This window comes from Heterocephalus glaber, unplaced genomic scaffold, assembly GCF_053883595.1.
Source record: "Heterocephalus glaber isolate CG9 unplaced genomic scaffold, H.glaber_assembly_v1.0 deba00001523, whole genome shotgun sequence".
Taxonomy (NCBI): domain Eukaryota; kingdom Metazoa; phylum Chordata; class Mammalia; order Rodentia; family Bathyergidae; genus Heterocephalus; species Heterocephalus glaber.
The window spans coordinates 29,623,660-29,647,087 of record NW_028258327.1 but is presented as its reverse complement, the minus strand read 5'-3'; the positions used below and the strand labels follow the sequence as shown (position 1 = coordinate 29,647,087).

Genomic DNA, 23,428 nt, shown 5'->3' with positions numbered 1-23,428 from the left:
TGTTGGTTTTGTGTTGTCTGAAATGTTGTTTTTGCAGACTTAGAGATGATTTGTGTCATTTCATGTATCAGCCTATCTACAAAATTGCTCATTTTCAAGGGTAGGCACTGAGTTTACATTTATTTCTTTCTCTATCTTAGCTGTACGTCTAAGATTGTCCATATGGTTCCCTAGTATATTAAATCCTAAACTGAATAAAAATAAATCAATCATAGACATGCTAAAGCTTGTCTCTGCTGCTGGCTGTGTTTATTTTTTTACTTAAAACTCTTTCTATAATCTGGTTCACAGTTCCTAGTATATTCAGGATATTGTTCTTTCATTTTTTACTGTTTGTCTCTAAAAAAGGAAGATATAAAATTATTATGATTAAGTTTCCAGGTTAATCAGGTTTTATAACTTGGTCTCAGATCTCAGGTTTTTTAGTATCCCCATTTTATTTAGCTCATGCCTTTTGTTTCCTGCAAGGCTACACCTCATCAACTCCAGAGAACAGAACTGTCTCCTGAAAACTCTCTTGAGGAGGCAATCGACATCTTGTGATTAAACATTTCATAGCTTCAAAACCCTTACTGCTTAAAGCTTGTTGTTTTCTTATTAGAGCTATAAATTTTCTGACCATCTCTTTTCAAGTTGCCTTTCAATTATTTTGGCTATAAATTCCCTGCTTCATCTACTTACTTATTAAGAGACCAAATCTTTTCAGTCTGTTCACAGAAATAATTTGCTTCCAAATTTCCAAAGTCTCTTTGCTCCCCTTAACACTCTCCCTGCTCTCTCTATGTATAATTTAGTTTTACAGGCACAGGTAACACTGTGTGTTTTGAAAGAATTTCTTCATATGCTTTCCAATCTATTTTTGCTCACTTTGCTAAAAATAACAACCATATTTCTGACTCTAGTTTTGCTCTTAGTCATTTCTTTACCCAAGTAGCAAAGTCTAAAACTCCTTAGTTTAAAATCCCAAGGAAAAAAGACAGCACAAATATTCCCTGTACAAATTTTCAGAAACAAGCTTCATCATTAAGATAGTAAAGCAATAAGAAAAACTACCCCAGGTTGGTCAGTGTGAAAGTTAAGCATTCAAAGCTGCATTATAAGACAGTTTTGAACTGCCTGCTATGATACTGTCATTCTGCTCTCTGTTCAATGTCATTTTGTTACTTTTGGTATATCAGCACTGAAAATGCTTCAGATACAATACTAACTCATCTTTTGATCTTAATACAGCAACATTAAAAATATTAATTTCCACGCTGGTGCATGCTTGCAATCCCAACACTGCTGACCAGACCCCAACCCCTAACAGCACACACACCTCTGAACTCATAAGTAGATTATTCTACTGATGAGTGTAGTTCCCCCATGATCCAATCACATTCCAAAAGACTCATCTCTGAACATATGAGTCCTTTGGAGGACATTCTAGATCTAAACCATAACAGTAGGCCATATTTCATAGCTCAGTAATACTTTAGTCCCTTACCAATACTTCATACCATAACTATACTCTGTTCTTTACCCATAGTCTCTGCCTCACTCATACTCCATACCTTGCCATACTAATACACTACCACATCCAGTGCCTTACCCATACTCCATACCTTCTCTTATGCCATACCTAACTCAGAGCCCACATTTTGCCCCACTCCTGACACTTATTCACCCCATTCCTCTCTAGTGTTCCCATCCTCGGGACGTCCTCATTGACCAGCTTGGACTCATCTTGTGGCCATGAAAATCACTGAGGCCTGAAAGAGTTTGCATTTTTATTCTACTGATATCAAGCCACCACACTAAGACCAAACTGTGCACATGAATCAGTATTATCACTGTTATCCCTTTCAGGAGATCAGGAGATCTCATGGGAAAGTATGAGGAAGAGGCTGAGAATTTCTTCTATACATGGCACTCATATGTGTGTGTGTGTGTGTGTGTGTGTGTGTTTGTGTAATGAATTAAGGAAGAAGTCATGTGTACTTTTCTGTTTTTAGAAAGTTCACGTTAGGCAAAGTACCCTATTTCTTATAATTGGACATTTCTCTGGAAGCCATAATGAAATATTTCTCTTTAACTTCAGAAAGAATAGCACCAAAACCATTTGGGATGGATTAGCTAACTTCTTCTAAGTATTTCCTGGAGAAAAATAAAAGTAACAACTGCAAACCTGTACCTGTATGTCTAGTCTAAATCTTTTATTCTGCAATTTAATTTCATGTTCTTTTTTCTTAGTAGACCCTCCTGAATTAAAAGATGTTTATTACCCCCAAAAAACAGATTCAAAGACAGTTATTTAGGGGTCCTCCAGGTCCTTTGGTATTTAATTATAGATCATTTTTCCAGGAAAAATTATTCATATTTTTAAAGATAATATCTTACAGGAGATATAAGAGCTTACTAGTAGATATGTGGTGAGTGAATGAGTGAGTTGAGATGGTTGGACAGCAAAGGTATTTTAGAAACCATATACCCTGAAGAAATACATTTGAGAAAGTTTCCCTAGTGGCTGCGTAATCAATTTCTGTGCTGCTTCCAGCCCAACACTCTACTTCATCCCACATTCCCCCAGTCAGTGGCTTATTTATACCAGCTTGATCAGGGAGCCTGTCATGGTGTTTGTGTATTTTATAATTCCTATTCCAAGGATATGATGAACCCTGGAGTAATGTACTGTATTTGGCAGCAACTGCTTCAGCTTTTGGGCACATATGCTTCAAATCTGAGAATATCATAGATATATATGGGAATCTTTGTGGAGATCTCTAAGGCAAGCTGGTATTTAACGCAAAAGTAAACCCATTTGGAGCTAAAGCACTTTCCATTAGGCAGTTTGGCGGCTGTTCTATGAGGCAGACTCACTGTGCTCCACGGACACATTCCGATTAAATGCTGCTTTGTATTCTTCCAAAGATGGGAACAATAAGGACGTTTGTCAAAGGAAAAACTGCAACAAACAATTTCAAGTTGAACATCTGTACTCTGCAGTTCATTGTTTGCAAGTGTTTATTGACCATAATTTTGATGCATATAGGTTTTAAAGAGTATAAACTACATTTATCTTGGATGCCTATCATTTATTTGAGTCTTGGCTTATTTATTTCCATTTTGCTGGGCATTTTATTTATTTTGGGAGTCTGAAGAGATGAAATAAAAGACGTTTTCCAAAAAGGAAGTTTTAGTCAGCTCTGCAAAATTGATGAAGCAAAACATTGTTTTTACAAAAAAGATTGAGCAATTGAATTGAAAAATGTAACTCTAAGCATATTATATCGTTATGAAACCTTTGAGCTTTAGATATCTCAAACCAATTTAAAAACTTTAAAACCATTCTCCTAACTCTTTGTCCACTGCAACAATTGCAGTGACATTTCCAGAACGAAATTTAGTAGCTATTAATTAGCAAAGTAATTTAGGGGTAGTGGAGTCAAAAGATAATTTATGGTATTGGGAATGTGATCCTGAGTTATGTTGCCTCCTTCCACTTTATAGTGAATGTTTTATTGTTTGAAGATGTAAGCTTTAATTTTTGCCTTTAATTCAGGGAAACTAAGGCCCAGGAAATCCAAGTTGTTAAAGCAGAGCAACTACATTAGTTATGATTTGCTAATAAGTTGTTATTCCAATCTAATGGCCAAACTCTGCTACCACATACATATAGATTCTCTGAATAAACAGAGATACTGATCTCTTGAAAAAAATAAAATTACTTTCTCAATAAATATCTAATAATAAAATATTCAACATATAGTAGTGGTTGACAATACAAATTTTGAAATCAGGCAGATTTGGGCTGTAATCCCAGAACTAAGTAATTTCATTTTTTTACTCTTTTTTTTTTCTGGTACCAGGGATCGAACTCAGGACCTTGAGCTTGTGAAGCAGGTGCAGCACCACTGAGCTAAATTCCTAGCCCTTTTTTATTCTATTTTTTATTCTGCAGGATATTAACAACAGTATATTTTATGGCGCTGTTGTGTAGGCATTATACAATGATGTCCACAACACACAGTATCTGGCATATTAAACTTTCAACATATGTTAGCAATTGTTGTTTTATATTGAATTATTTGGCTCTAGGACTTGCCTAAGAAGAATTTGATGGGTTGGGTCACCTCTTTAATTTTTGAAACATTTTCTTTTAATGTCCTATTTCCTATTTTCAGGTAAGACTTGGAGACATTGTTCTTGAATGGATAACTCCTACCTCCCTTTTGTTTTATGTTTGTTTGTAGGGTGCACCCAGGCAAAAACACAGGATGGTTATGTGAGCTTCTCCAACTTGGCAGTCTTGATCTCTGGGTCAAACTGGAACTTTATTTTTACTGTTATTTCCCCTCCAGGTAATTTCAGCAGATTTGTTTCTTGTGAAAAAAGTAGTCTTTTCTCCTTAATAATGGGTATGACTTATTTCATAAATAAGAAAACATCATGGTTTAGGAAAAAAAATTCACTTGGGTATATGATTAAGACACGAGAAAAAGGACACATGTAACAATTACTTCTTAGAAACTCCCAGTGAACAAGAAGACAAATGTATATTTTCCTCTGATACTTGTGTGTTTGATTTATTTCTTTTTCTCTATGACATTTAGTCAGGTAATAATAAGAAAACTTTTAATTTATAAGCAAGAGGGGCCAAGGATTTAGCTCAGTGGTTTTGCTGCCTGCTGAGCAAGCGCAAGGACCCGAGTTCGATCCCCGGTACCAAAAAAAAAAAAAAAAAAAAAGGAAATTTATAAGCAAGAGTTTTAGGATATTGGATATCATGTCTTTGGGTCCTCTTCTCCTCTTGATCTCTTATCTGGGAAATGGTGAAGATGTTTATTAACATCATGGTACTTTAAAAGCACAGGGAGTTGTGTGTAAATTGCTATATGAACCAGTTATTCTGAAGTATTAAATGGTCTTTTGTGAAACTATATGATGAGCATTCCACACAGAGTTATCTAACTCATTAATATAGGACATATGAGAATTGCAAAGCTGGTTTAAAAAGCATTTGAGGTATAACATCGCATAGTCAGAAATGTTGAAATAAGCTTGTCAAGCTGTACATAAGTCAATAAAACCATAGCTTTGAGGTAACGTGTTTTCAGGTATCATTGTACCTTTACTGGACAAAAATCAGTTGCAGCTCATGAATATTATACAAATTAATAAGTATAAGCCCTATTAATGGTAAATATTAGCATGTGCTGTTAGGCTCACCAACTCCAGAGAATGAAGCAGGAGGATCACCTGAGCCCAGAACATGAAAACCACCTTAGGCAACATACTGAGAATACTCTTTAAAAAAGACCAATGTTGGGCCAAACAAAATCAATTCTAGAGAATTTGATATGACTTTGGTGATCCTGTTTGAAAATGCTTCAGTGTGACATTGTGAAGTTCTACAATCATCTTTCTTTAATTTCAAGTTTTGGATCATTGTTTTAACAAAAGTACTGTCTTCTAAGGCTGAGTAATGTGAAGTTTGATCTAGATTTATTGCAGTAAAAGACACACTGCCATTTATCTCCCCTCAAATATTCTCCCTCAGTTTGAATACACTTATGCCATTAATCTTGCCACCTTTTGAAGCACTTCTGGAAACCCTCTTTGATGAGTATGATCAAAAATATGACAATGCTGCTGCTGAGTGCCAGCCAATAGAAGAGCAAGCTTCTTCTAAAAACATTACTGTGGGTAATCATCCACCTTATTCACTCGATCTGTCAACTTGTGACTTCTGGCTCTTTCCCAAAGCCAAAATGATCATGAAAGATAAATGAGTTGGATTGAGAAACAAAGGAGAAATATTTTTAGGGGTATTAATAACAATGAGTTTTTTATTGTAATACATTTCTGAAATTTAAAGTCATGTTTTTCAATCATACCTCAAAATAAGTATTAATTTCAAAAGGTAGGTATCTTTTTAATATCTATCAAAATATACAAAGTATCCTAATATAAGTTCATGGAGAAACAAATTCAGTGTCCTTAACCATGTAATTTCTAGAGTTTTGCCTTATGTTTTAATTTTTTTGTTTGTTATTTTTGGTCCTGGAGATCAAACTCGGGACCTTGCACTTGTGAGGCAGGCGGCTGCACCACTGAGCTAAATCCCCAGCCCTTGAGTTTTTGAACAGATATGTTTTAAAGGGTCACAAATGCAGGATTGGGTATTTTGTCATAGTTTTGTCTGACATTTAAAAGATCTTTGACTTTGAACTTCCTTAGAGGTTATCTTAGAGTAGCCAAATATTTCATGAAGATTATTTATTTATTATTTTATAATTATAAATTTATATTAATTCTAAAATTCACTGGGTTTCCCTGTGAGATTCTCTCTCTCTCTCTCTCTCTCTCTATATATATATATATATATATTGCATTGATTATATTTCCTTTCCATTTTACTAATAGTCTCACTACACTACTACTTTTTATGGGAAAATGACCTAAGCAGACACTTCTCAAAAGAAAAAATACAAATGACCAATAAATATATGAAATATTTCTCAATATCGTTACCTATCAAAGAAATGCAAGTCATCAAGGTATTTTAAAGAATAGATTATAAAATCAAATATAAAACTCGTTGCAGACAAAAACTTCTCTTTACAATGTGTGATCTTGAAAGTGTCTTAGTATTCATATTGATGGATCATTTTTTAGTTTCCTATGATAACGTTTAAAGTAGATTAATGTATTAGTGAGTTGTTTATTCCTTGAACAAGATATCTGACATCTGCAGTGTCAAAGAAAAGAGGTTTATTTTGGCTCATGGTTTTAGAGGGTTCAGCCCATGGTCAGCTGTCTCCAAGGTTCCAAAAGCGTGGAAGAAAGGCAGGTAGAGGAAAGCTGCTCAACACATCACAGCCATGAAGCAGAGAAAGAGATACAAAGCTGGGGATAAGAATACATCCTTCTAGGTCATAGCCCATGTTGTGGTTTCCCTTTTAACTTTGGGTGTTGGGTATTTTGTCTCAGTAATGAGAGAAAAGTAACTAACAGAAATTTGGTACCAGAGAAGTGGGGTCATTGCTGTGACATTACCTGGCCATGTGGTTTAAGCATCTTTGGAACTGGCTTGTGGGAAAGGGAAGACTTAGGAAAGATTTGGAGATGTTGGCTACAGAAAGTAGCGCTGGAACACCTTAGGCTGTTTTGTATGGGAGATTCTGCTCTGAGCTCAGAAGACCAGAAGGCCGGTAAAAGCCAGGCTCCTGAGGTTTCTGTTAGGAAGAAGGACTGAATTGGCTGTTGGACTCCAAGTGATGTGCTTTATGGCTTGGCAGAAAGTTTGTCTGCATTTTGTGTCCAGAGACTTTGCCTGAGACTGAGATTAGGGGTAGTGGACTAATTAACCTGGCAAAAGAAATTTCAAGCCAGTCTAATGTTGAGGTCATGCCATGGCTGTGGTTGGGGGCTTTTAGCCAGATCTATGTTGAGAATCAAGAGCAAAATGCCCAGAAGAATGCTTTAAAATGTCTTGAGTTTGGCCAGAAAGGAAGCACCAGTAAAACTGTGGACTGCAAAGATAGAGCAGAGGAGATCTTGATTGCTGAGAAGGAACAGAAGAATAGAAAAGATGGCCTGCGGGCATCACAGGAAGCAGAAGGACTCCATTCTTTGCAGCCTCAGAGTTGTAAAGGTAAAAAAGATTTTGCTTTGAGAATAAAGCCCCAGAGTACCACATTTCAGAATGGCGACAGCCTAGGGAAGTTGTTCCAAAATGGCAGCTTAGGGAAGTTGTTCCTCAGGATTTGGTTCATAAATCCTGGACCCCTACAGCCAAGAGATAAGGAAGCCTGGCTACAGCTTCAGCTGGGAGCAGACCTTGGAGTCATCCATGTGGTGCTGGTTTTAGGTGCATGCAGAATGCAAGAGTTGTGGGAAGACTTCCACCTAGATTTCAGAAGAAGGCCTGGGAGGCCAGGCAATGTGCCTCTGAGAGGGCAGTGTGTGAAAATGTGAGTGTGAAGCCAAAGGTGTAATGGAGACCCCAGAAGTTTGGAGAAGCCAGGATTGTGGATCATCTGAGGAGAGCTACAGGGAGGGAGCAGAGCCAGCCCAAGATGGAAGCCATGGGAACTACAACCACCAGAAGTGCCAAAGGGGTGGAGTCACCCAAGTCCTTTGGAGTTTACAACTTGCTACAGATTGCTTGGGATGCTAAAAGTGAAACTGTGGAATACAATGTTTGGCCTTCTGGATTTTGGACATACCTTGGTCCCATGCCTTTATATCCTTCAGTTTGTACCTTTTGTAATGGTAATGCCCATCTTGTGCCATTCAATGTTGGAAGTGTTTGACTTTGTTTTTATTTGTATAGGAGCTTGAAGCTGAGTTTGTCTTGGATCTCAGAAGAGACTTTGGACTTGGACTTTTCAGCAATGCTGAAGCTATTAGGGCTTTGGCAACTCTTAGAAATGGGCTCAATGCTTTTTTGTATAAAGGGATATGCATGACTCTTTGGGGGTCCAGAGGCAGAATGTTATGGTTTGTGTTTAGATGTCCCCCCCAAAGCCTCATGAAGATGAGGTAGGACTTTCTTTTTCAGAGGTAGTTGAATCTGGAATGTGTGATGCTGGGGGTAAGGGTGTGTAATTAATAAACCACTACATGTGAGTCATTAGTTTGACACCACCCTAATCCCTGTAGTTTGAATAAGATAAAGGGGGTAGACAGATGCCCTTAAACCTCCCTTGTTGTCTTTGCTACTGTGTGTGCCCCATGTTGTTTCTCCTCTGTGATGCCTATTTGTCATCCTGCCTTGGAACCAGCCAATTATGGACTGAAACCTCTATGAACTGTAAGCCAAATAAACCCCTTCCCTTTTAACTTTGGATGTCTGAACTAACACCCCAATAACCCACCTCCTCCATGCAAGCACCATCTCCCAACAGCACATTTAGCTATGAACTCATAAATTAATTAATCCCTTGATCTAATTACCTTCAAAAAGCCCATGTTTTACCACCTAAGCCCTTTGGGGGGATTTTTGATCCAAATCATAATATTTAACTAAGGTATTATCTTGAAAGCTTTTCTGTAAATTACTCTTTGTAATGTTCAAGACTAAACTACAATCTGAGGGTTTGTAAGAAGATGATTTTTTCAGTAGTGTAAATTTTTAAAAATAGATGGAGAAAAAAAGAAAGACATTAAACAGTTTGCACTTTATAGATCCTAAAAGTAACTCCTTGTTTCCAAGGAATCAATTTTCATTACTAGAATATTTATAAAGAAGTCCTTATTAGGCCAATCAATGAAATTTCTTATTTTTTTTAATAAGGCTTCAGAATAATAGGCTTAATGAACATTGTGTTGTTTCAGTTATATGTGAATCAGGCAGAGAACTTGCAATTATATTCAGTATCTTCTCTCTTATCTCCAATTTCTTAGACAAATGAAAAAGCAATTATTCCTATTTTAGAACTATAGACATTGAAACTAAGGTCAGTAGATCTGACCAAGTGGGCATGGAAGCCTCATGAATCATACTATATATAAATGAATTCAACTCACTCCTCTCTTGTGAGCTTTCTGAGATTTGCCAATAGACAAGAGTGTAAGTTTGTGGTCCCGACTTGCTATCTCACCTCTCCACATTCACTGTTACCACCAGGGCTGAGGGTGCAAATTTTCTGACCATCTTTTGGAGGCTTGGAGTTATCAGGAGGCTGCTGAGCTGAAAAAAGGTCAAGGGAACCAGGTTTTCTCCCCCTACATGTTACCCCGTTAATGCAGAGAAATTCGACTTGTAGTTGCCTCCTCTTTGCCTGTAATATTCATTCTCCAGAAGTTCACATGGCTCACTCATCAGGTTTCTTTTCAAAGTTACCTCCATAGAGATGCCTATTTGGATCACTCAGTCTACAACACCATCCCCAATTTTGCTTCCATCTCCATCTGTTCTCTGTCTTCTCTCCTTAGTTTTCTCCCCAACACTCACTATCTGGCATTAGCACATCATTAACTTGGTCTTGTTTATCTTTTCCTGTTTGCCAAGTCTCCCACTAGAACCTAACTTCCAAGAGGGACAATAATTATGCTTACATCAACAATATAGCCTCAGGGTACAGAAAAGTCTGGCCCATCAGAGACACAACTAAATATTTGCTAATGGAAAAGTGAGTATATTGATATTATTTTTAAGATTCTATTTTGAAACATGTTCTGCTGCTAGAAATATTTGAAAATCATCTGTCTTTGTTGTTGACTTACCTTACTGCTTTCAGTTTATAAATAGGACTCCTTGACTTCAGCTTCTGTGTCATTGCATGAGTTCTTTGCACCTTATGGACTGACCTGAACCTGTTGTGACTCATATCCCTTCTCAGTTTGGAATTTTCCCTCTGTGCCAACTCATTGCCCTATAATATCGTTTAGAACCTTTTGCCTGACATTTAATGCCCACCATAATTTTCTCAGATGACTTCTAGAATTTCTCAACATTTTTTTCTTAAATGGTGATTACTGTTTTCTCCTTTCTGTCTTCATTCATGTGTATTTGCTCAGCCTTCAATGACTCAGTTGGAGTCCAACTGAGATTATTCCACTCAGATTCTCCAGGATGCTTTCCTTCATCTTATCAATGGAAAAGAACCTTCCAAAGCAATTGATTTGCATTATTCTTGTGGCATGTGTCACATTCTGATTTGTTTTTATAGACCTTCATCATATATATGTTATTGCATTTACTAGTTCCTAAATACCATAATGGGAACAGTAACTTAGCCCGTTAATGAAGTAAACAATCACTGAGCAATCACTGAAGGAGGAGGAGGTGGGAGAAGAGTTTACTTTTTACTTCTGTGGGTCTCTAGTAAAATCTATTCTCCATTGTCTGGGCTTGATTGCACATATTCAGATCCCCATAAAAAGCAGCCATTTAATAACAAGCAACCAAAATGTGACTCAAATGTAAGAGCTAATTTCATTTTTATAATTCATTAAGTTGATTGGTACATTTTAGGTATACAATATGATGACATTCATCATTGGGAATTTGCACCTGTACATGATATATCTTGGTTCTTATTTTTTCCCCATTCTCCTGCCCTCCCTTCAATCCCTCCCACCCCTCCCTATTTACAAAAACTTTGTTTCTATTTTTTCCTTTTCTCGTATTTATTTCTTTCCTTTCCTTCCTTTCCCCTACCCCTACCCGATCACTTCCCCTTCCCCTTCCCCTTTGCCCCTTTTCTTCCTATTTCACATGACCTATTATACATTTAGTCCTTATTTACACTTTCAGTTTCTCACACCAGAGAAACTATTTGGTATTTACACATATGTGTCCTATTTATCTCACTTAAGAGTGTGGCCTCAATGTGCCTCCATTTAGCTATAAATGTCTCTAGTTTCTCATTCTTTATAGCTGAGTAGTACTCCATTTTATTAAAAAAAAAACCCATATCTTCTTTATCCAGTCACCAGTTTAGAGCTAATTTTATTGTAGTAATTTTGAAACTGAGTATGCCAGAAGTCAAGACATTAAAGATTGGACAGTGTGACTTCCAGTCTGATTGCCAGGTTCAGGCCATGCAAATCACAGCAAAGAAAATCATGCTATTTCTTTGAGTAGAGAAAATAAATTCCGATTCTATTTGAGTTCTTTAAAGCAAAATATAGATTTAAAGTTTGTTTGTATTGAATGAGTGACTTTAAAAGTGCTGGCTGTAAGTAAATCATGTATATAACTAAAGGTTTTAACTTTTCAATTTTTCTACTGAGACATAGTTGAATATGATAAATATGCATATTTAAAGCATACCACTTGATAAATTTTGAGGGATGTCTATTCTCATGAAACCATTCTCACAATTAAGATAATAAATATATTCATCACCCCAAGATTATAGGTGAGTTTTAAATGTTTTCATTTTTTAAATTAATATATGGTAATACTGACTATTTTGGCATGTAGGATTATAAATTCAAATGCATGTATAGAATCATATAACCAGCACCATAATCAGGATATATATCATTTCAATTACCCAAAAGAAGCCCCTTCATGCTGTTCCTCTATCCTCCCATTCTCTTTCCCACTCCATGGCAACCAGCAATGCTATCATCATCTCTGCAGTTTAGTAGTTCCTAAAATGTCATACAACTGGAATTATATAGTGTCTACCTTTTAGAGGTAGGTTGGGGTTTCTTTCACTCAGCATAATGCATTTGGTACTCATCTTGGTTGTTACATGTTGTTACAATGCTCTCTATTTGTTTCATCCTTTCCTTCTTTTCCCTTCCTTACTCGTCCCTTCTCTTTCCTTCCCTCTTCTCCCTCCCCTTCTGCCCCCCCATAGCAAGTTCCCCAACTTGCCCTTTCCTCTACAATGAAAGAGAATCTATATGCCACTATTCTACTCCTGTTTTCCATAATTCTTTTGAATTTTAGAAGTCTCTTGGCACACTAGACGGGAGTCCTTTTTCCCCTATTTTGATGTGTGACATGCTATATTTTAAGTAGACACATATGTCAGAGCAAGTAGTTCCATATAATCTGGAGCTTTGAGCATTTTTTTTCTAATTAGTAGAACACAGCAGTGAATGTAACTGCAACTTTGCACTGGTGGAGAAGGCAACTCTGTGAATAAAATGAGAGAATTTGAAGAATTCTCCATTTGTAATGGGCAAAATTATTAAGAATGATTATGATTTGATGTTGGAATCTTACAGTTTTTCATGAATATAAGTCTGGGCTCTATTATTGTATCATTTATTTATTCACTTAATCCAATAAATATTTGAGTATCTAGTATGTTCCAGGCAATGTCATAACCATATCTTTTCTATAATATTCTTATTACGTTAGCATCATAATGTATTATTGGAACTTTCTTAAAAAACAGGAGCCAATTTTACAGCTCGATCCAAGTCCTTTGCTGTATTGCCTGAGACTGGCAAGGAGAGGTCAACCGTCATCCTGGCAGCTTCCCTGTGCTCCGTGGTCTCCTGGCTGGCGCTGAGCTGTCTGGTGTGCTGTTGGTTTAACAGAAGCAAACATAGAAGTAGGTGGATTGGGTGGCAGGGTGGGTGGTGTGTGCGGAAATACCTGAAAATCATGTACAGTCATTCTTTTTATTCTTCTGCAGAGAAATTTTATGAGCTTTTTCAATACATAAAATTACATAGTGCTGTCAGCCTGAGTACTCAGGAGGCAGGAGGCTCATATGTTCAAGACCAGTCCACAAGACTTAGTGAGGCTGTTTCAAAAAATTAATTAATTAATTAATTAATTAATTAAAAAGTCAAGCTGTAGCTCAGTGGAAAAGCACTGTGGGTTCAATCTAGATAACTACAATCAGCAAAACAAAATAATAACAGAAAAAACTATATGAAGCCACATTGTTCAGTTTATGTAATAGACACACAGACTTGGCTAATTTTAAATAATATTGAAATAATATTTATCGAAATAAATAATCATCATGGACCAAGTGCATAATCACCGTTGTCCAAATTTAATCCTCACAATAACTCAGCAAAGTAGTTGTAAATATGCCAATAATATGGACATAAAGACACAGAATGGGTAAATAATTACTCAAGGTTACACAGGCACAAAAAAGCCAGGTACTTTATCTCTGAAACACATGCACTGTCATTCAATGTCCTTCAAAAAAGGGAAAAGAGTCTTGGGTATTTTTCCCTGTAAGAATAGAAATTAAATATGTCCTTGAACATTTTCCCAGAAACAGATTCAACTTTTTGTTAGGCTGGAGTCATAGAGTCACAGAGTCAGTGAAGGAAAGAAATTCTCTAAAACGTCTTCTTTCTACTCTGTTCTTAGAGAGAAGAGAGGGCCAGAGAGGGCATTGGTAAATGCCTTACTGCACCCAAACTCCATGCCACAGACTGTCAAATGGAGAAGAACCACTAGCGATCCTAAGAAGTATTATGACAAAAGTTTAAACAAGAATTAATAATAAAGAGCTAAAATGAGAAAAAGCAGTCTTAAAGCACACATACAGAAAGAAAAGGGAAACTAGCATGGCCCACTGCTAAGACATTGAAGCAGCACCACTAGGTGGACACTATATCTGAACTTTGCTTTCCACCGCAGTTATTGCCTCTCTTTCATCCTGATGATCTTGACTGGACCAACTACAAGGAACTCTCTGTCTTTCTCAAGAATAAGATCTGGACCTGATTCTGTCTTGCATTGCCTGTGCTTTGTTGAACTACAGTTTTTTTTGTTTTGTAGTTTTCAATCTAAAGTCTGCACTATCTCTGTGTAATACTTTTGGTTTTGAAAGCAGATTTTCATAATTTTTTTTAATCATGTGATCCTGGTCAGTAGGTGATTTAATTTTCATCCACCATTTAATATCTAAACTTACAAGCCGTTTCGGGACCTCTCATTAAGCTCTGCAATCTCCATCCCTTCCTTTTATCTTCTCAGCTCTAGAAATAGCATCTTCCTACACTTACTAACATGTTACCAAATTCCTAATTTTGTTCTTTAAACCTTTCAATATCTGTGGACAAATTTGCTTGTAATAAATTGCTATATTTTTCTGAGTCAACACAGACTCCTAACCATGTTAAAAATAATTATAGAGAGATTGAAAGAAACTTTATGGGCAAAAATTTCAGAAGTAGGCTCTATATGAGTAATCTGTTTTTTCTTCTTTATAATTTCTGTACCTTGTATTTTAAAAATTTCTAAAATTACTATTAATTACTTTCTAGAATTATAGAAATATACTGTTCCTCAGCTTCCTCATAGAAGACAATTGTCTGATTCAGCTGTATGTATATTTTGTCAACTGTTTTTGGAATGTTTGTCTCTGGACTACAATATAATATCAGTAATTACTGAAAACAAAGAACTCTTATCTATATGAATCTTATCCATCCATATTTATAAATTGAAAACTAAAACAGGAAATTTTAAATAATTTTAATGTAACAATATATACCGTGAATGTAAATATAGTCATATTATTTTTTAACTATTATTTAAAAATAGTGAAAATCATGACATTTTTACAAACCTGTTTTAATGTCCTCTTTATTAGACCTTCTTAGTAGCTTCTGCATTCAATTTGTTGCATTGTATTGGTTTATGCTGAAGTATATGATGAAAATCCAGCCTCACATTGATATTAAATGGAAAAGGGAAAATATTTTTAAAATCTTTACAAATAATTGTAGATATTCTTTGATTTTACTCAAACTTTGTAAGTTTACTTAAAGGCCGATCTTTTTGTAGTCTTTTACATGAAAATATACTAGCCTATTTTGTATTTCAAGTGAAGGTTTTAAATGCATGATTTTGAAACATTATGCTTTGGCCATTTGGAAGAGCACTGAGATCGGCAGAACTTCTACATGTTAGCATAATTCAGTCTACAGTTTAAAAAGTCACATTGGTTAATATCAACCTGGACTTTTAAGAATTAGAAAGGTTAATTAATGGAAATTAATGTAAGTTTTCCAAAGCTCTGAATTTACTCTGAAAGCTTAAATTTGATCACAAATAATACTTTTTTCTACAAGCTTGTTATTTATTTTAAAAAAGAAAATCTACCAAAAACCAAAGTAAAAATAATCATAATTTATTCCCTCATTTTTCTAATTCATTTAGTAAAAATGGTGTTCCATGAAGACATCAACTAGTTCAACTTGAAACTCAATCACAGAATTGGTTTTCTTTTAGAAAATCACTATATACATTTTAACAAAATTCTCTTTGCTGCTTCATCAATAATCTTAAGTGAAACAATCTTTTTCTTTTTTGCCCTTGTTGGTTTTTGTTTTATTTTACTGTAATTTTATCTCAGGTTATATCATTCTTGTGATTACATCTATTCAAAAAGATCTACTTCCACCCCTGTAATTCTCCTTTTCATTGTACAGCATGGCATTACTCGACATTTTATTGCAAATGTATTTGTTTATCTTCTGCCATCCAAACTAGAATAATCACTTTACAAAGGCTGGAGCCAAGTCTTTCTTACCATGGTCCTCACGGCCCCTAGACAGTGTCCTGGCATTAGGAATGTAAATATATTTTTGATGACTACATTTATTAATGAACAGAAGATGAACTATCTCTTCAGGCAAAGATAGACTGAAGATACAAGTTTTTCTATTAAAAGCACACATCTGCTCAAATTCTATAAATTTGTACCAATGAAAGTTTGCATGCTCTGATACAGTATTAGCCAGCTTCACATTATTGGCATGAAACAAAAATTTTCACCTGCTGTTCCTCAAAGGTCTACTATCTAGAATATATAAAGAACTTTAAAAAATCAGACCTCCCAAATTTAAAGACCCAATCCAAAAATGGGCATCTGAAGTGAACAGACATTTCTCAGATGAAGAAGTAAAAGCAATAAATAAACATATGAAAAAATGTTCGACATCATTGGTCGTTTGAGTGACAACTTTAAAAGAGAAAAGATTTGTTTGACTCACATTTCTGGAGGTCAAGTTCATGACCAAGTGGCCCCATTGCTTTGGCATCCAATGAGGCTGGCAGGTGGAGTACATTGATGTGGGTGCCCTGTACTAACACATGACTATATCTCAAACTGGAGCAGAGACAGAGTAGAGGACCAGAGACCAGCCTCCCAAAAGCTTCTTAAGGGTGCATCTCTAATGAACCTAGTACCTTTGATTAGACCACACTTCCTGAAGGTCCACCACTTCCCAATTGCCTTCAATCATGACCTCTAATGGACACTCTATCCAATATTCAAATAGGCTGCTGAGAGTGGAGAAACTGCATGAAAATTCGTAGGTCTTCCATGTGCATTTCCTTTGAATCTGTCATTATTTTAAATTGAAATGTTAAAAAGCAGTCAGTAATATCTTGTTACTAATAGTTGTGTCCCACAGAAGTACAACATAATCCTCAAATATGAGGTGCATAGATAATTTTCTAGTGACCATTTATCCTAACATATCAAAATTATTATTTCAGTGTATAATAAAACATTGGATATTTCACTTTTGTCAAAATCAGGTTGTTTTTACACTTATAATTTATCTCAATTTAAAATAGTTACTCTTCAAATGCTCAATAGCCATTATTGTATTGGACAGCTGGATTTTAGACCATGAAGTTGCTAGTTGGTGTATGGGATTTTATGGTATTATTTATTAAGCTCCAAATATATTATATATATTATTTTGCATGCATATCACTATCATGGTGAGGTGGGTATACATGAGAAACACCTTAACACTTAGGGCCCATTTACAAATAAAAATGTTCTTTTTATCTAAAAAAACAAAAACATTTCCTTTTTTTTTTTTTTTTTACATTAATACAGAAACAAAACCTGAGGAAATTTCTGAGTCCCAGGCTAAGGATGAAAAGAAACAGATCCATGTCTCATCCAAGCGCCGAGCATCACAAATAGAGATAGAAGAGGAAGATTCCAGGAAGGCAGAAGGTAAGTGTGGGTGAGAGAGAGGATTCCCACAGAGGAGAACCGTTGAGGATTCACTTGTTCTCCTGGGTGTCAGCTTCTGAAGCAATTTAAAGCCCTTCTGTAGTTGTTTTGTTTATACTTTTTCTAAAAAATATTATACCTTACCACAAGAATACACAGATCCAGCTGATTTACTCAGTAACCAATTCTAAAATTGATGTTTATGTATTTTTTTCTTAGTAGTAGATTCTTGGTTTAACATTTGAAGAGGTTCTATCAATAAAGGGCAAACCAGAGTACTGCCATACAATCTTCCCCTTATCTGTTCCAAAGCTACCAATTTGGCAACCTTACTGAATATGAGAAAGCAGTGAGTGTAGTTGTCAAATACCCACTATGCAAATTAGATTGAGTACAGAAACCTCAAGAAATGAATCAGCTTTTTATTAAACTCTATTTTGTTGTTTGGCTGTACATTCATTCATTCATTCATTCAGTTTTGAGACAGGGTCTCAGGGTCTCCAGGGTCAGCCAACTCCTACATTAAAAGGTAACAAGGTGTATAGGAAAAGCTAGAGGTAGAAGTGCTGAAAGAATGGGGACTGAGAGAAGGGTGCAGGAACTCTTTCCAGATTCTGCCTAAGATCATTTTAATTTTTCCCATATTATTATATGCGAACCCAGGACAAGTATTTGAAACTGCCATCTGAATCTAGCTTCTTCTACATTCAGCTTCATTCTTCAGCAAACAGCAGAAATGATGCTAATCTCCCCTAATCTAATATGGTAATCTACATGATTCTCAGTCGACTTGCTTCAATTAACTTCATTAAGCAGTCCACGATGCCTGGGTGTTTTATTAAGAAACATTTTTATATGGTGGCATATTAATAATTATCAGAAAGAAAACAAGGGACAGAGTTTTGTGGAAAAGTTTAGATTGAAGGAGCACCAAAGAGCCCATTTTATTAGGACATCCAATCTGAAAATAGAAAGATTTGTTATCCAAATCCTCCCTCATGGATCACAGTTGACTTATTGCCTTATTTCCTAAGCTTTGTCCAAATCTGAAGAGCATCTTTTACAAGGCAAATAATGAGGCATCTCCTGTTTTTCTTTGGAAATTATTATTAGTTGCAAGCACATAATTATTGCTAGCTTTAAATAAATTATATTATATCCATGGCATTTTAGTTTTCCTTTTCCCTCTGTGTTTTTCAACTTTGACATTTGCTAACTGAGTGACTGGATGTCTTACTCATCAGCATCTTGTCTTCACTGAGGACCACCATATCATTGAAGATTATTTAACTCATGGAACTAAATATCACTATGAAATTTAGATTCTAAACTTAGCACATTACTGCTTTTACCAAAGTTTTTGTGGATGCACTGGAAGTACTAGAGTTGCCATGGAGGATGGAGGGAATAAAGTATATACTCTTCATATTGCAGTCTTGCTAAAGTTTTTGATATACAGAGCCATCTAACTCACCTCTCAAAATCCATATCTGCTCATGTTGTTCTGCTGCTCATAAGACTGAATGAGTTTCAACTCAGGAGAAGGTGACAGTCAAGGGCTTAGAGCAGAGGAGCCAGAGGCTAGGCTTACAACTTCCCTGGTGACTGACTTTATGTCCTCAAGCAAGACAATTAATCACTCTGTTTCCTTCCATTTCCTCTTTGCCACAATAATACTATTCAGAGTTGAGGAACAACTCCTAGTATATTGTATGCATTATTTATTAGTGTTTTTTTCTCATAGTTATTTAAGACTTCAAGCTTTCTAAGATTTGACTGTATCCTATCATTGTAACCTCATTGTGGATTTCACACTCCCATCCGATGGTCATCTTAACACACTAACTTACTCGTCCTCGTACTTGTATAACTTCTTCCTGATCATTTGCTTACACAGCTTCTTCCAGCTGGATGGTGTGCCTTCATCTCTTAAATCAACCTCAATCTTGAAGCAAGTGTGGGGATGCACTTTTCTTCATAAAGTTTTCTCCAATGTTCCAAGCTTTGTCAAAATGAATATTTTTCTCTTTGGGTTAAAAAAATTACTCAATATATGCTTCCATAGAAACTTATGGTCTTGGCAATTCATGGTTTAGATGACTGTTCCCACAAGCCAATGTTTACCAACCAGAGCTAGCCCACCCCTACCTAACTCACCCTCCCCAAGAACTGTTTTAAAATTGGAAGTTTTTGTGTCCCAGACATTCCCTCAGAAATATTAAGACATTTGGTCACTCTGACTTCAGAGAACATTTGCAATGTCTAGAAGCATTTTTTTCTTGCCATAGCTTGGGAGAGTTGGAGAATTATTGATAGTGAGTAGAGATCAGGGACCCGGGAAACATCATATAGCCCATAATTCCATCCCCACAATAAAAATATCTGGATCAAAATGTCAGTAGTACCAAGCATGAGACACCCTGGAAGACACTACTACTCATTGTAACTCTTCAGTGAGAACTTACTGGAATTACTACTGCAATTAGATTTTATCTCCCCATGAATATTAAATAAGTATTTATTTAGCATATTATAAGATCCTGTCTATATAATTGCAAAGAGTTGATATTGGTTCTCTGTTCTGTATGAATTTCCAACGTGGTTAGGAAATAAGAAAATATTCTGGAGATGATTAGAGAACAATTCATTATAAAGCAACCAGAACAAATAATATGTATTTGAATAATTTAAACATGGAAGGGAATGGAAGGAAAGAAAATATGTTATCCTGAATTATAGATTTAGCCACTATAGATCATAAATCATGTCACATTGCCTCAAATCCCATTTGCTAAGAGCTTAGTTGATCATTTTGCTGAAACTTAGATTAACAGAAATGCCAGGGAAGGAGTCTTGCTTTGCTCTGTCAAAGTTCAATTGTGTGTCACTTTTTCTGTCACAGTTCAATTTTGTGTCACTTTTTTGTTCCCTTATATTGGTTAATAGTACCCAAATCTTCCAGCTTAGACACCTCAAAGTTTAATTCCTAGCTTTCTTCTTCAGCTCTGTCCTCTTTTTGCTCACCAAGTTTTATTAGCTCTACTTCTTCAGGGTCCTAAGCTTTCATTTCTCTGTGTCTTTGCTTCATTTCACAGATACGCCTTCAGTTCATTCACATGTAATGCACAACTGGCAGGTATCTACTCCTCCTCTACCTGATTCTCTTCTCTCCAGGAGAGTATTCCCTTTATATAACATAGGCCTTCACATTCCAAAATGTTCTTCTCTAATATATCCACATATCCAGTGCCCTATTCCTCCCAAACTTAAATGAAATACTTTTAGTCTTTTTCAAATTATGTTATCTAGAAGGAATAGTTTCTATCTTTGAATTTTTGTAACACTCCTTTTGTGTTTACTTACCATGTCTTATATGTGGCATAATTCTTTTTATTCATCTTATCTTTGGTATAAATTCTATATTTTTTATAATCCCAGTATCTGTCTTACTGTAGAGATCTATGATATAAAACCACTGATAACTATTGAGTGCATGATGAAGACAGATGAAATAAGTTCTCCCTTCTCTAAATTTTCCTGTGCAAGGACCCCTGGAATTCAACAGTTCTTCCAACTTGAAAAAAGTAGTCCTCACTTTTTAAAACTGTATGCAGTTTACGTAATTAATACCCGGGGAATGACTGCTTAGCTTTTAAGTCATAACAATGGGGAAAAGGTGACTTCTGCTTCCAGAGAGTGTGTGCAGGTGGCCACTATAGCTTCCTCTTTCAGTTTCTTTGCCAAGCCCAGCTGCTGCTCAGATCTCAGAATTGCTTGCTCCAAATCATGAACTGATAGTTGGCCACTTGCCACTATTCTTTGTTAAATACCTGCACCCAATGCTGGGGATGGAAAACTGATGTGTAAAAATGGCTGCCCATTGTGCACATATGACTATAAACATCAATTTCAGGAATTTCTCATCTCTACAGTATACATCTCTAGACTGTAGAGACCTGTTGAATACATGTGATAGGTTTTATAAAGGTGAAATAAAAAGATTTGCCAGCAAGTTTACCTTTTGTAAGTATAAATCTATGAGAATGCCAGGGAAAGGAGTGAAGCCAAATAGCCTGAAGATGTTTAGAGAATCAAAACTGGGAAGAGCGAAACAGCTGAGAAATTTTCCTAAGCTCCCAGAAAAGTAGATTGTATTTGGAAATCATTAATACATATAATGTTTATATCACATAAGGAAAAATATATGACTGCCTCCTACTCTAAAAGCATGAATAAAATCTAGGTATTTATACTTTAAGAAAAAAATTCTAAAAAATTGCTAAATGAAATGAGTTCCCACACTACACAATATTATATTTAGTGATGGAACATCAGTGGCATCGTTATTCAAATGAGGACAAAATACATAATACATTCTTATTGTCTTATAACTCATTTTACATGATAAAGAATGCAAGTAGACATAAAACAAAGGAGATGGTTTGTAGATGACATAGTTATTTGAAGGATAATTTAAAAGGTTTAACCAATAGCTTATAATTTAAAATTAACTTGAGTAATTTACTCATTAATATCAATCTGCGAAATAGTAGTATTATAAATTCTAAATAAACCTCTTGTCTTTATAAAGTTAGCTTGTCTAAGTATTTCATCATAGTAACAGAAAATGATCTAGTTGTTATGTAGTTAGAAAATATGATGAAATCACCAGCCATAGTGGTGTGCGCATGGAATCCCAGCACTCGGGAGTCTGAGGCGTGAGAATTGCTCAGAGTTCAAGGTCAACCTGGGCTTCGTGAGTACAAGGCCATACTCAACTATAAAAAAACAAAAAGAAAAGAAAAGATTATGAAATATAAAATAGTGGCCGAAATATGTGCTATCTTAGAAAATAAATATTAATTAGACACATGCTAGAAAATATAAAAATAAATGATATTGTACTGAATCGTTTAAATAGAAGATTTGAATATATAAGAGGTTATGTTTATATTTGGATTGACTAAAATTGCAGAGACATCAGATATTACTAAATTAACTTGGATCTAATGTAATTTCAACCACTTTGCACAGTGGAAAATGACATAAGATGACTCTAAAGTTCATCAGAAACTATAGACCAATGATATAGAGCTAATATTTGAAAATAAATTGATTTTATGTCAGTGACTCTAGGAGAGAGATTATATTTATGTTACCATTCTTAAGACAATGTGATAATGACCCAAGAGTATATGGGCACACTAATGAAAGTAACCCAATTATATTAAATGAAAGCCAAATAATTTAGATAGAACACAGGCAATGGTACTTATTAATTATTGGATATAATATTCTCTGATAGGTGAGCAAGACTTACTTCCCTTAGTGATAAATAGTAGAATATATCCTTTTAGTTGGATGATTAGTTATCCACCTCTCTGTGGCAGAACCTGTGGAGCCTCAAAAATGGGCCTGCTATGGTGAATCCAAGTTATGCAACACTGAACACTACACATAAAATTGAGTTGAGAAAAATGAGCAATTCGAGGAAAGGCAAGGAAAGAGGAATAATTCATTGTTAATGTTCCTAGCTGTAAAAGAAGCCAGGAACTAACTCTCAAACACATTTTACAAATCAGGGGCATAGTGTCTGTTTGTTGCTCCAGAAAGTTTTGGAAGTCAATAGGAGTTAAGGAAATCTGGAAGGATTTACACTGACAATGAGTGAGTCATCCTTTTTGTTAGAGAAGAAGGGATGTGCTCCCCATTTTTTATCTCATTGCCTGTAAAACTTGATTAAACCCATCAGTGGGACTCTAAGACATATGGGGTGGGGCAGTTTGAGAATCCCCTCTTTTCTTTTTAATGGGACTCATCAGCAAGGCAGAGATGGGAAGGAGACATTAATTCATATGTTTTGATACTCACTATCCTTCCTTTCCTAAAACCCAAACATTCAGCTGAATGCCTTAGGACACATATCTGCTATAAATTCATTTTTTTATCTAATTTGTCTGAGATCTAAGCTTCTTGTGGAGGTCTGAGATCAAAGGAGTTGATTCCTTCTGATGTCGGCA

General features: G+C 35.6%; 1 protein-coding gene across 11 annotated transcripts in view; it reads left to right on the top strand.

Moving 5' to 3' along the window:
- Pkhd1 (PKHD1 ciliary IPT domain containing fibrocystin/polyductin) overlaps positions 1–23,428 on the top strand; it is a 513,180-nt gene that overhangs the window by 470,201 nt on the left and 19,551 nt on the right. For 9 of the 11 annotated variants that reach the window (XM_087188170.1, XM_087188168.1, XM_087188167.1 and 6 more), the window contains 3 exons: positions 4,233–4,340; positions 12,849–13,007; positions 17,286–17,408. In XM_087188170.1, coding sequence (XP_087044296.1) covers positions 4,233–4,340; positions 12,849–13,007; positions 17,286–17,408 — 390 coding nt within the window. Of the gene's footprint in view, positions 1–4,232; positions 4,341–12,848; positions 13,008–13,789; positions 17,409–23,428 lie in introns of those variants that run through there. The other 2 variants (XM_004869046.4, XM_004869044.3) reach the window with 2 other exon arrangements.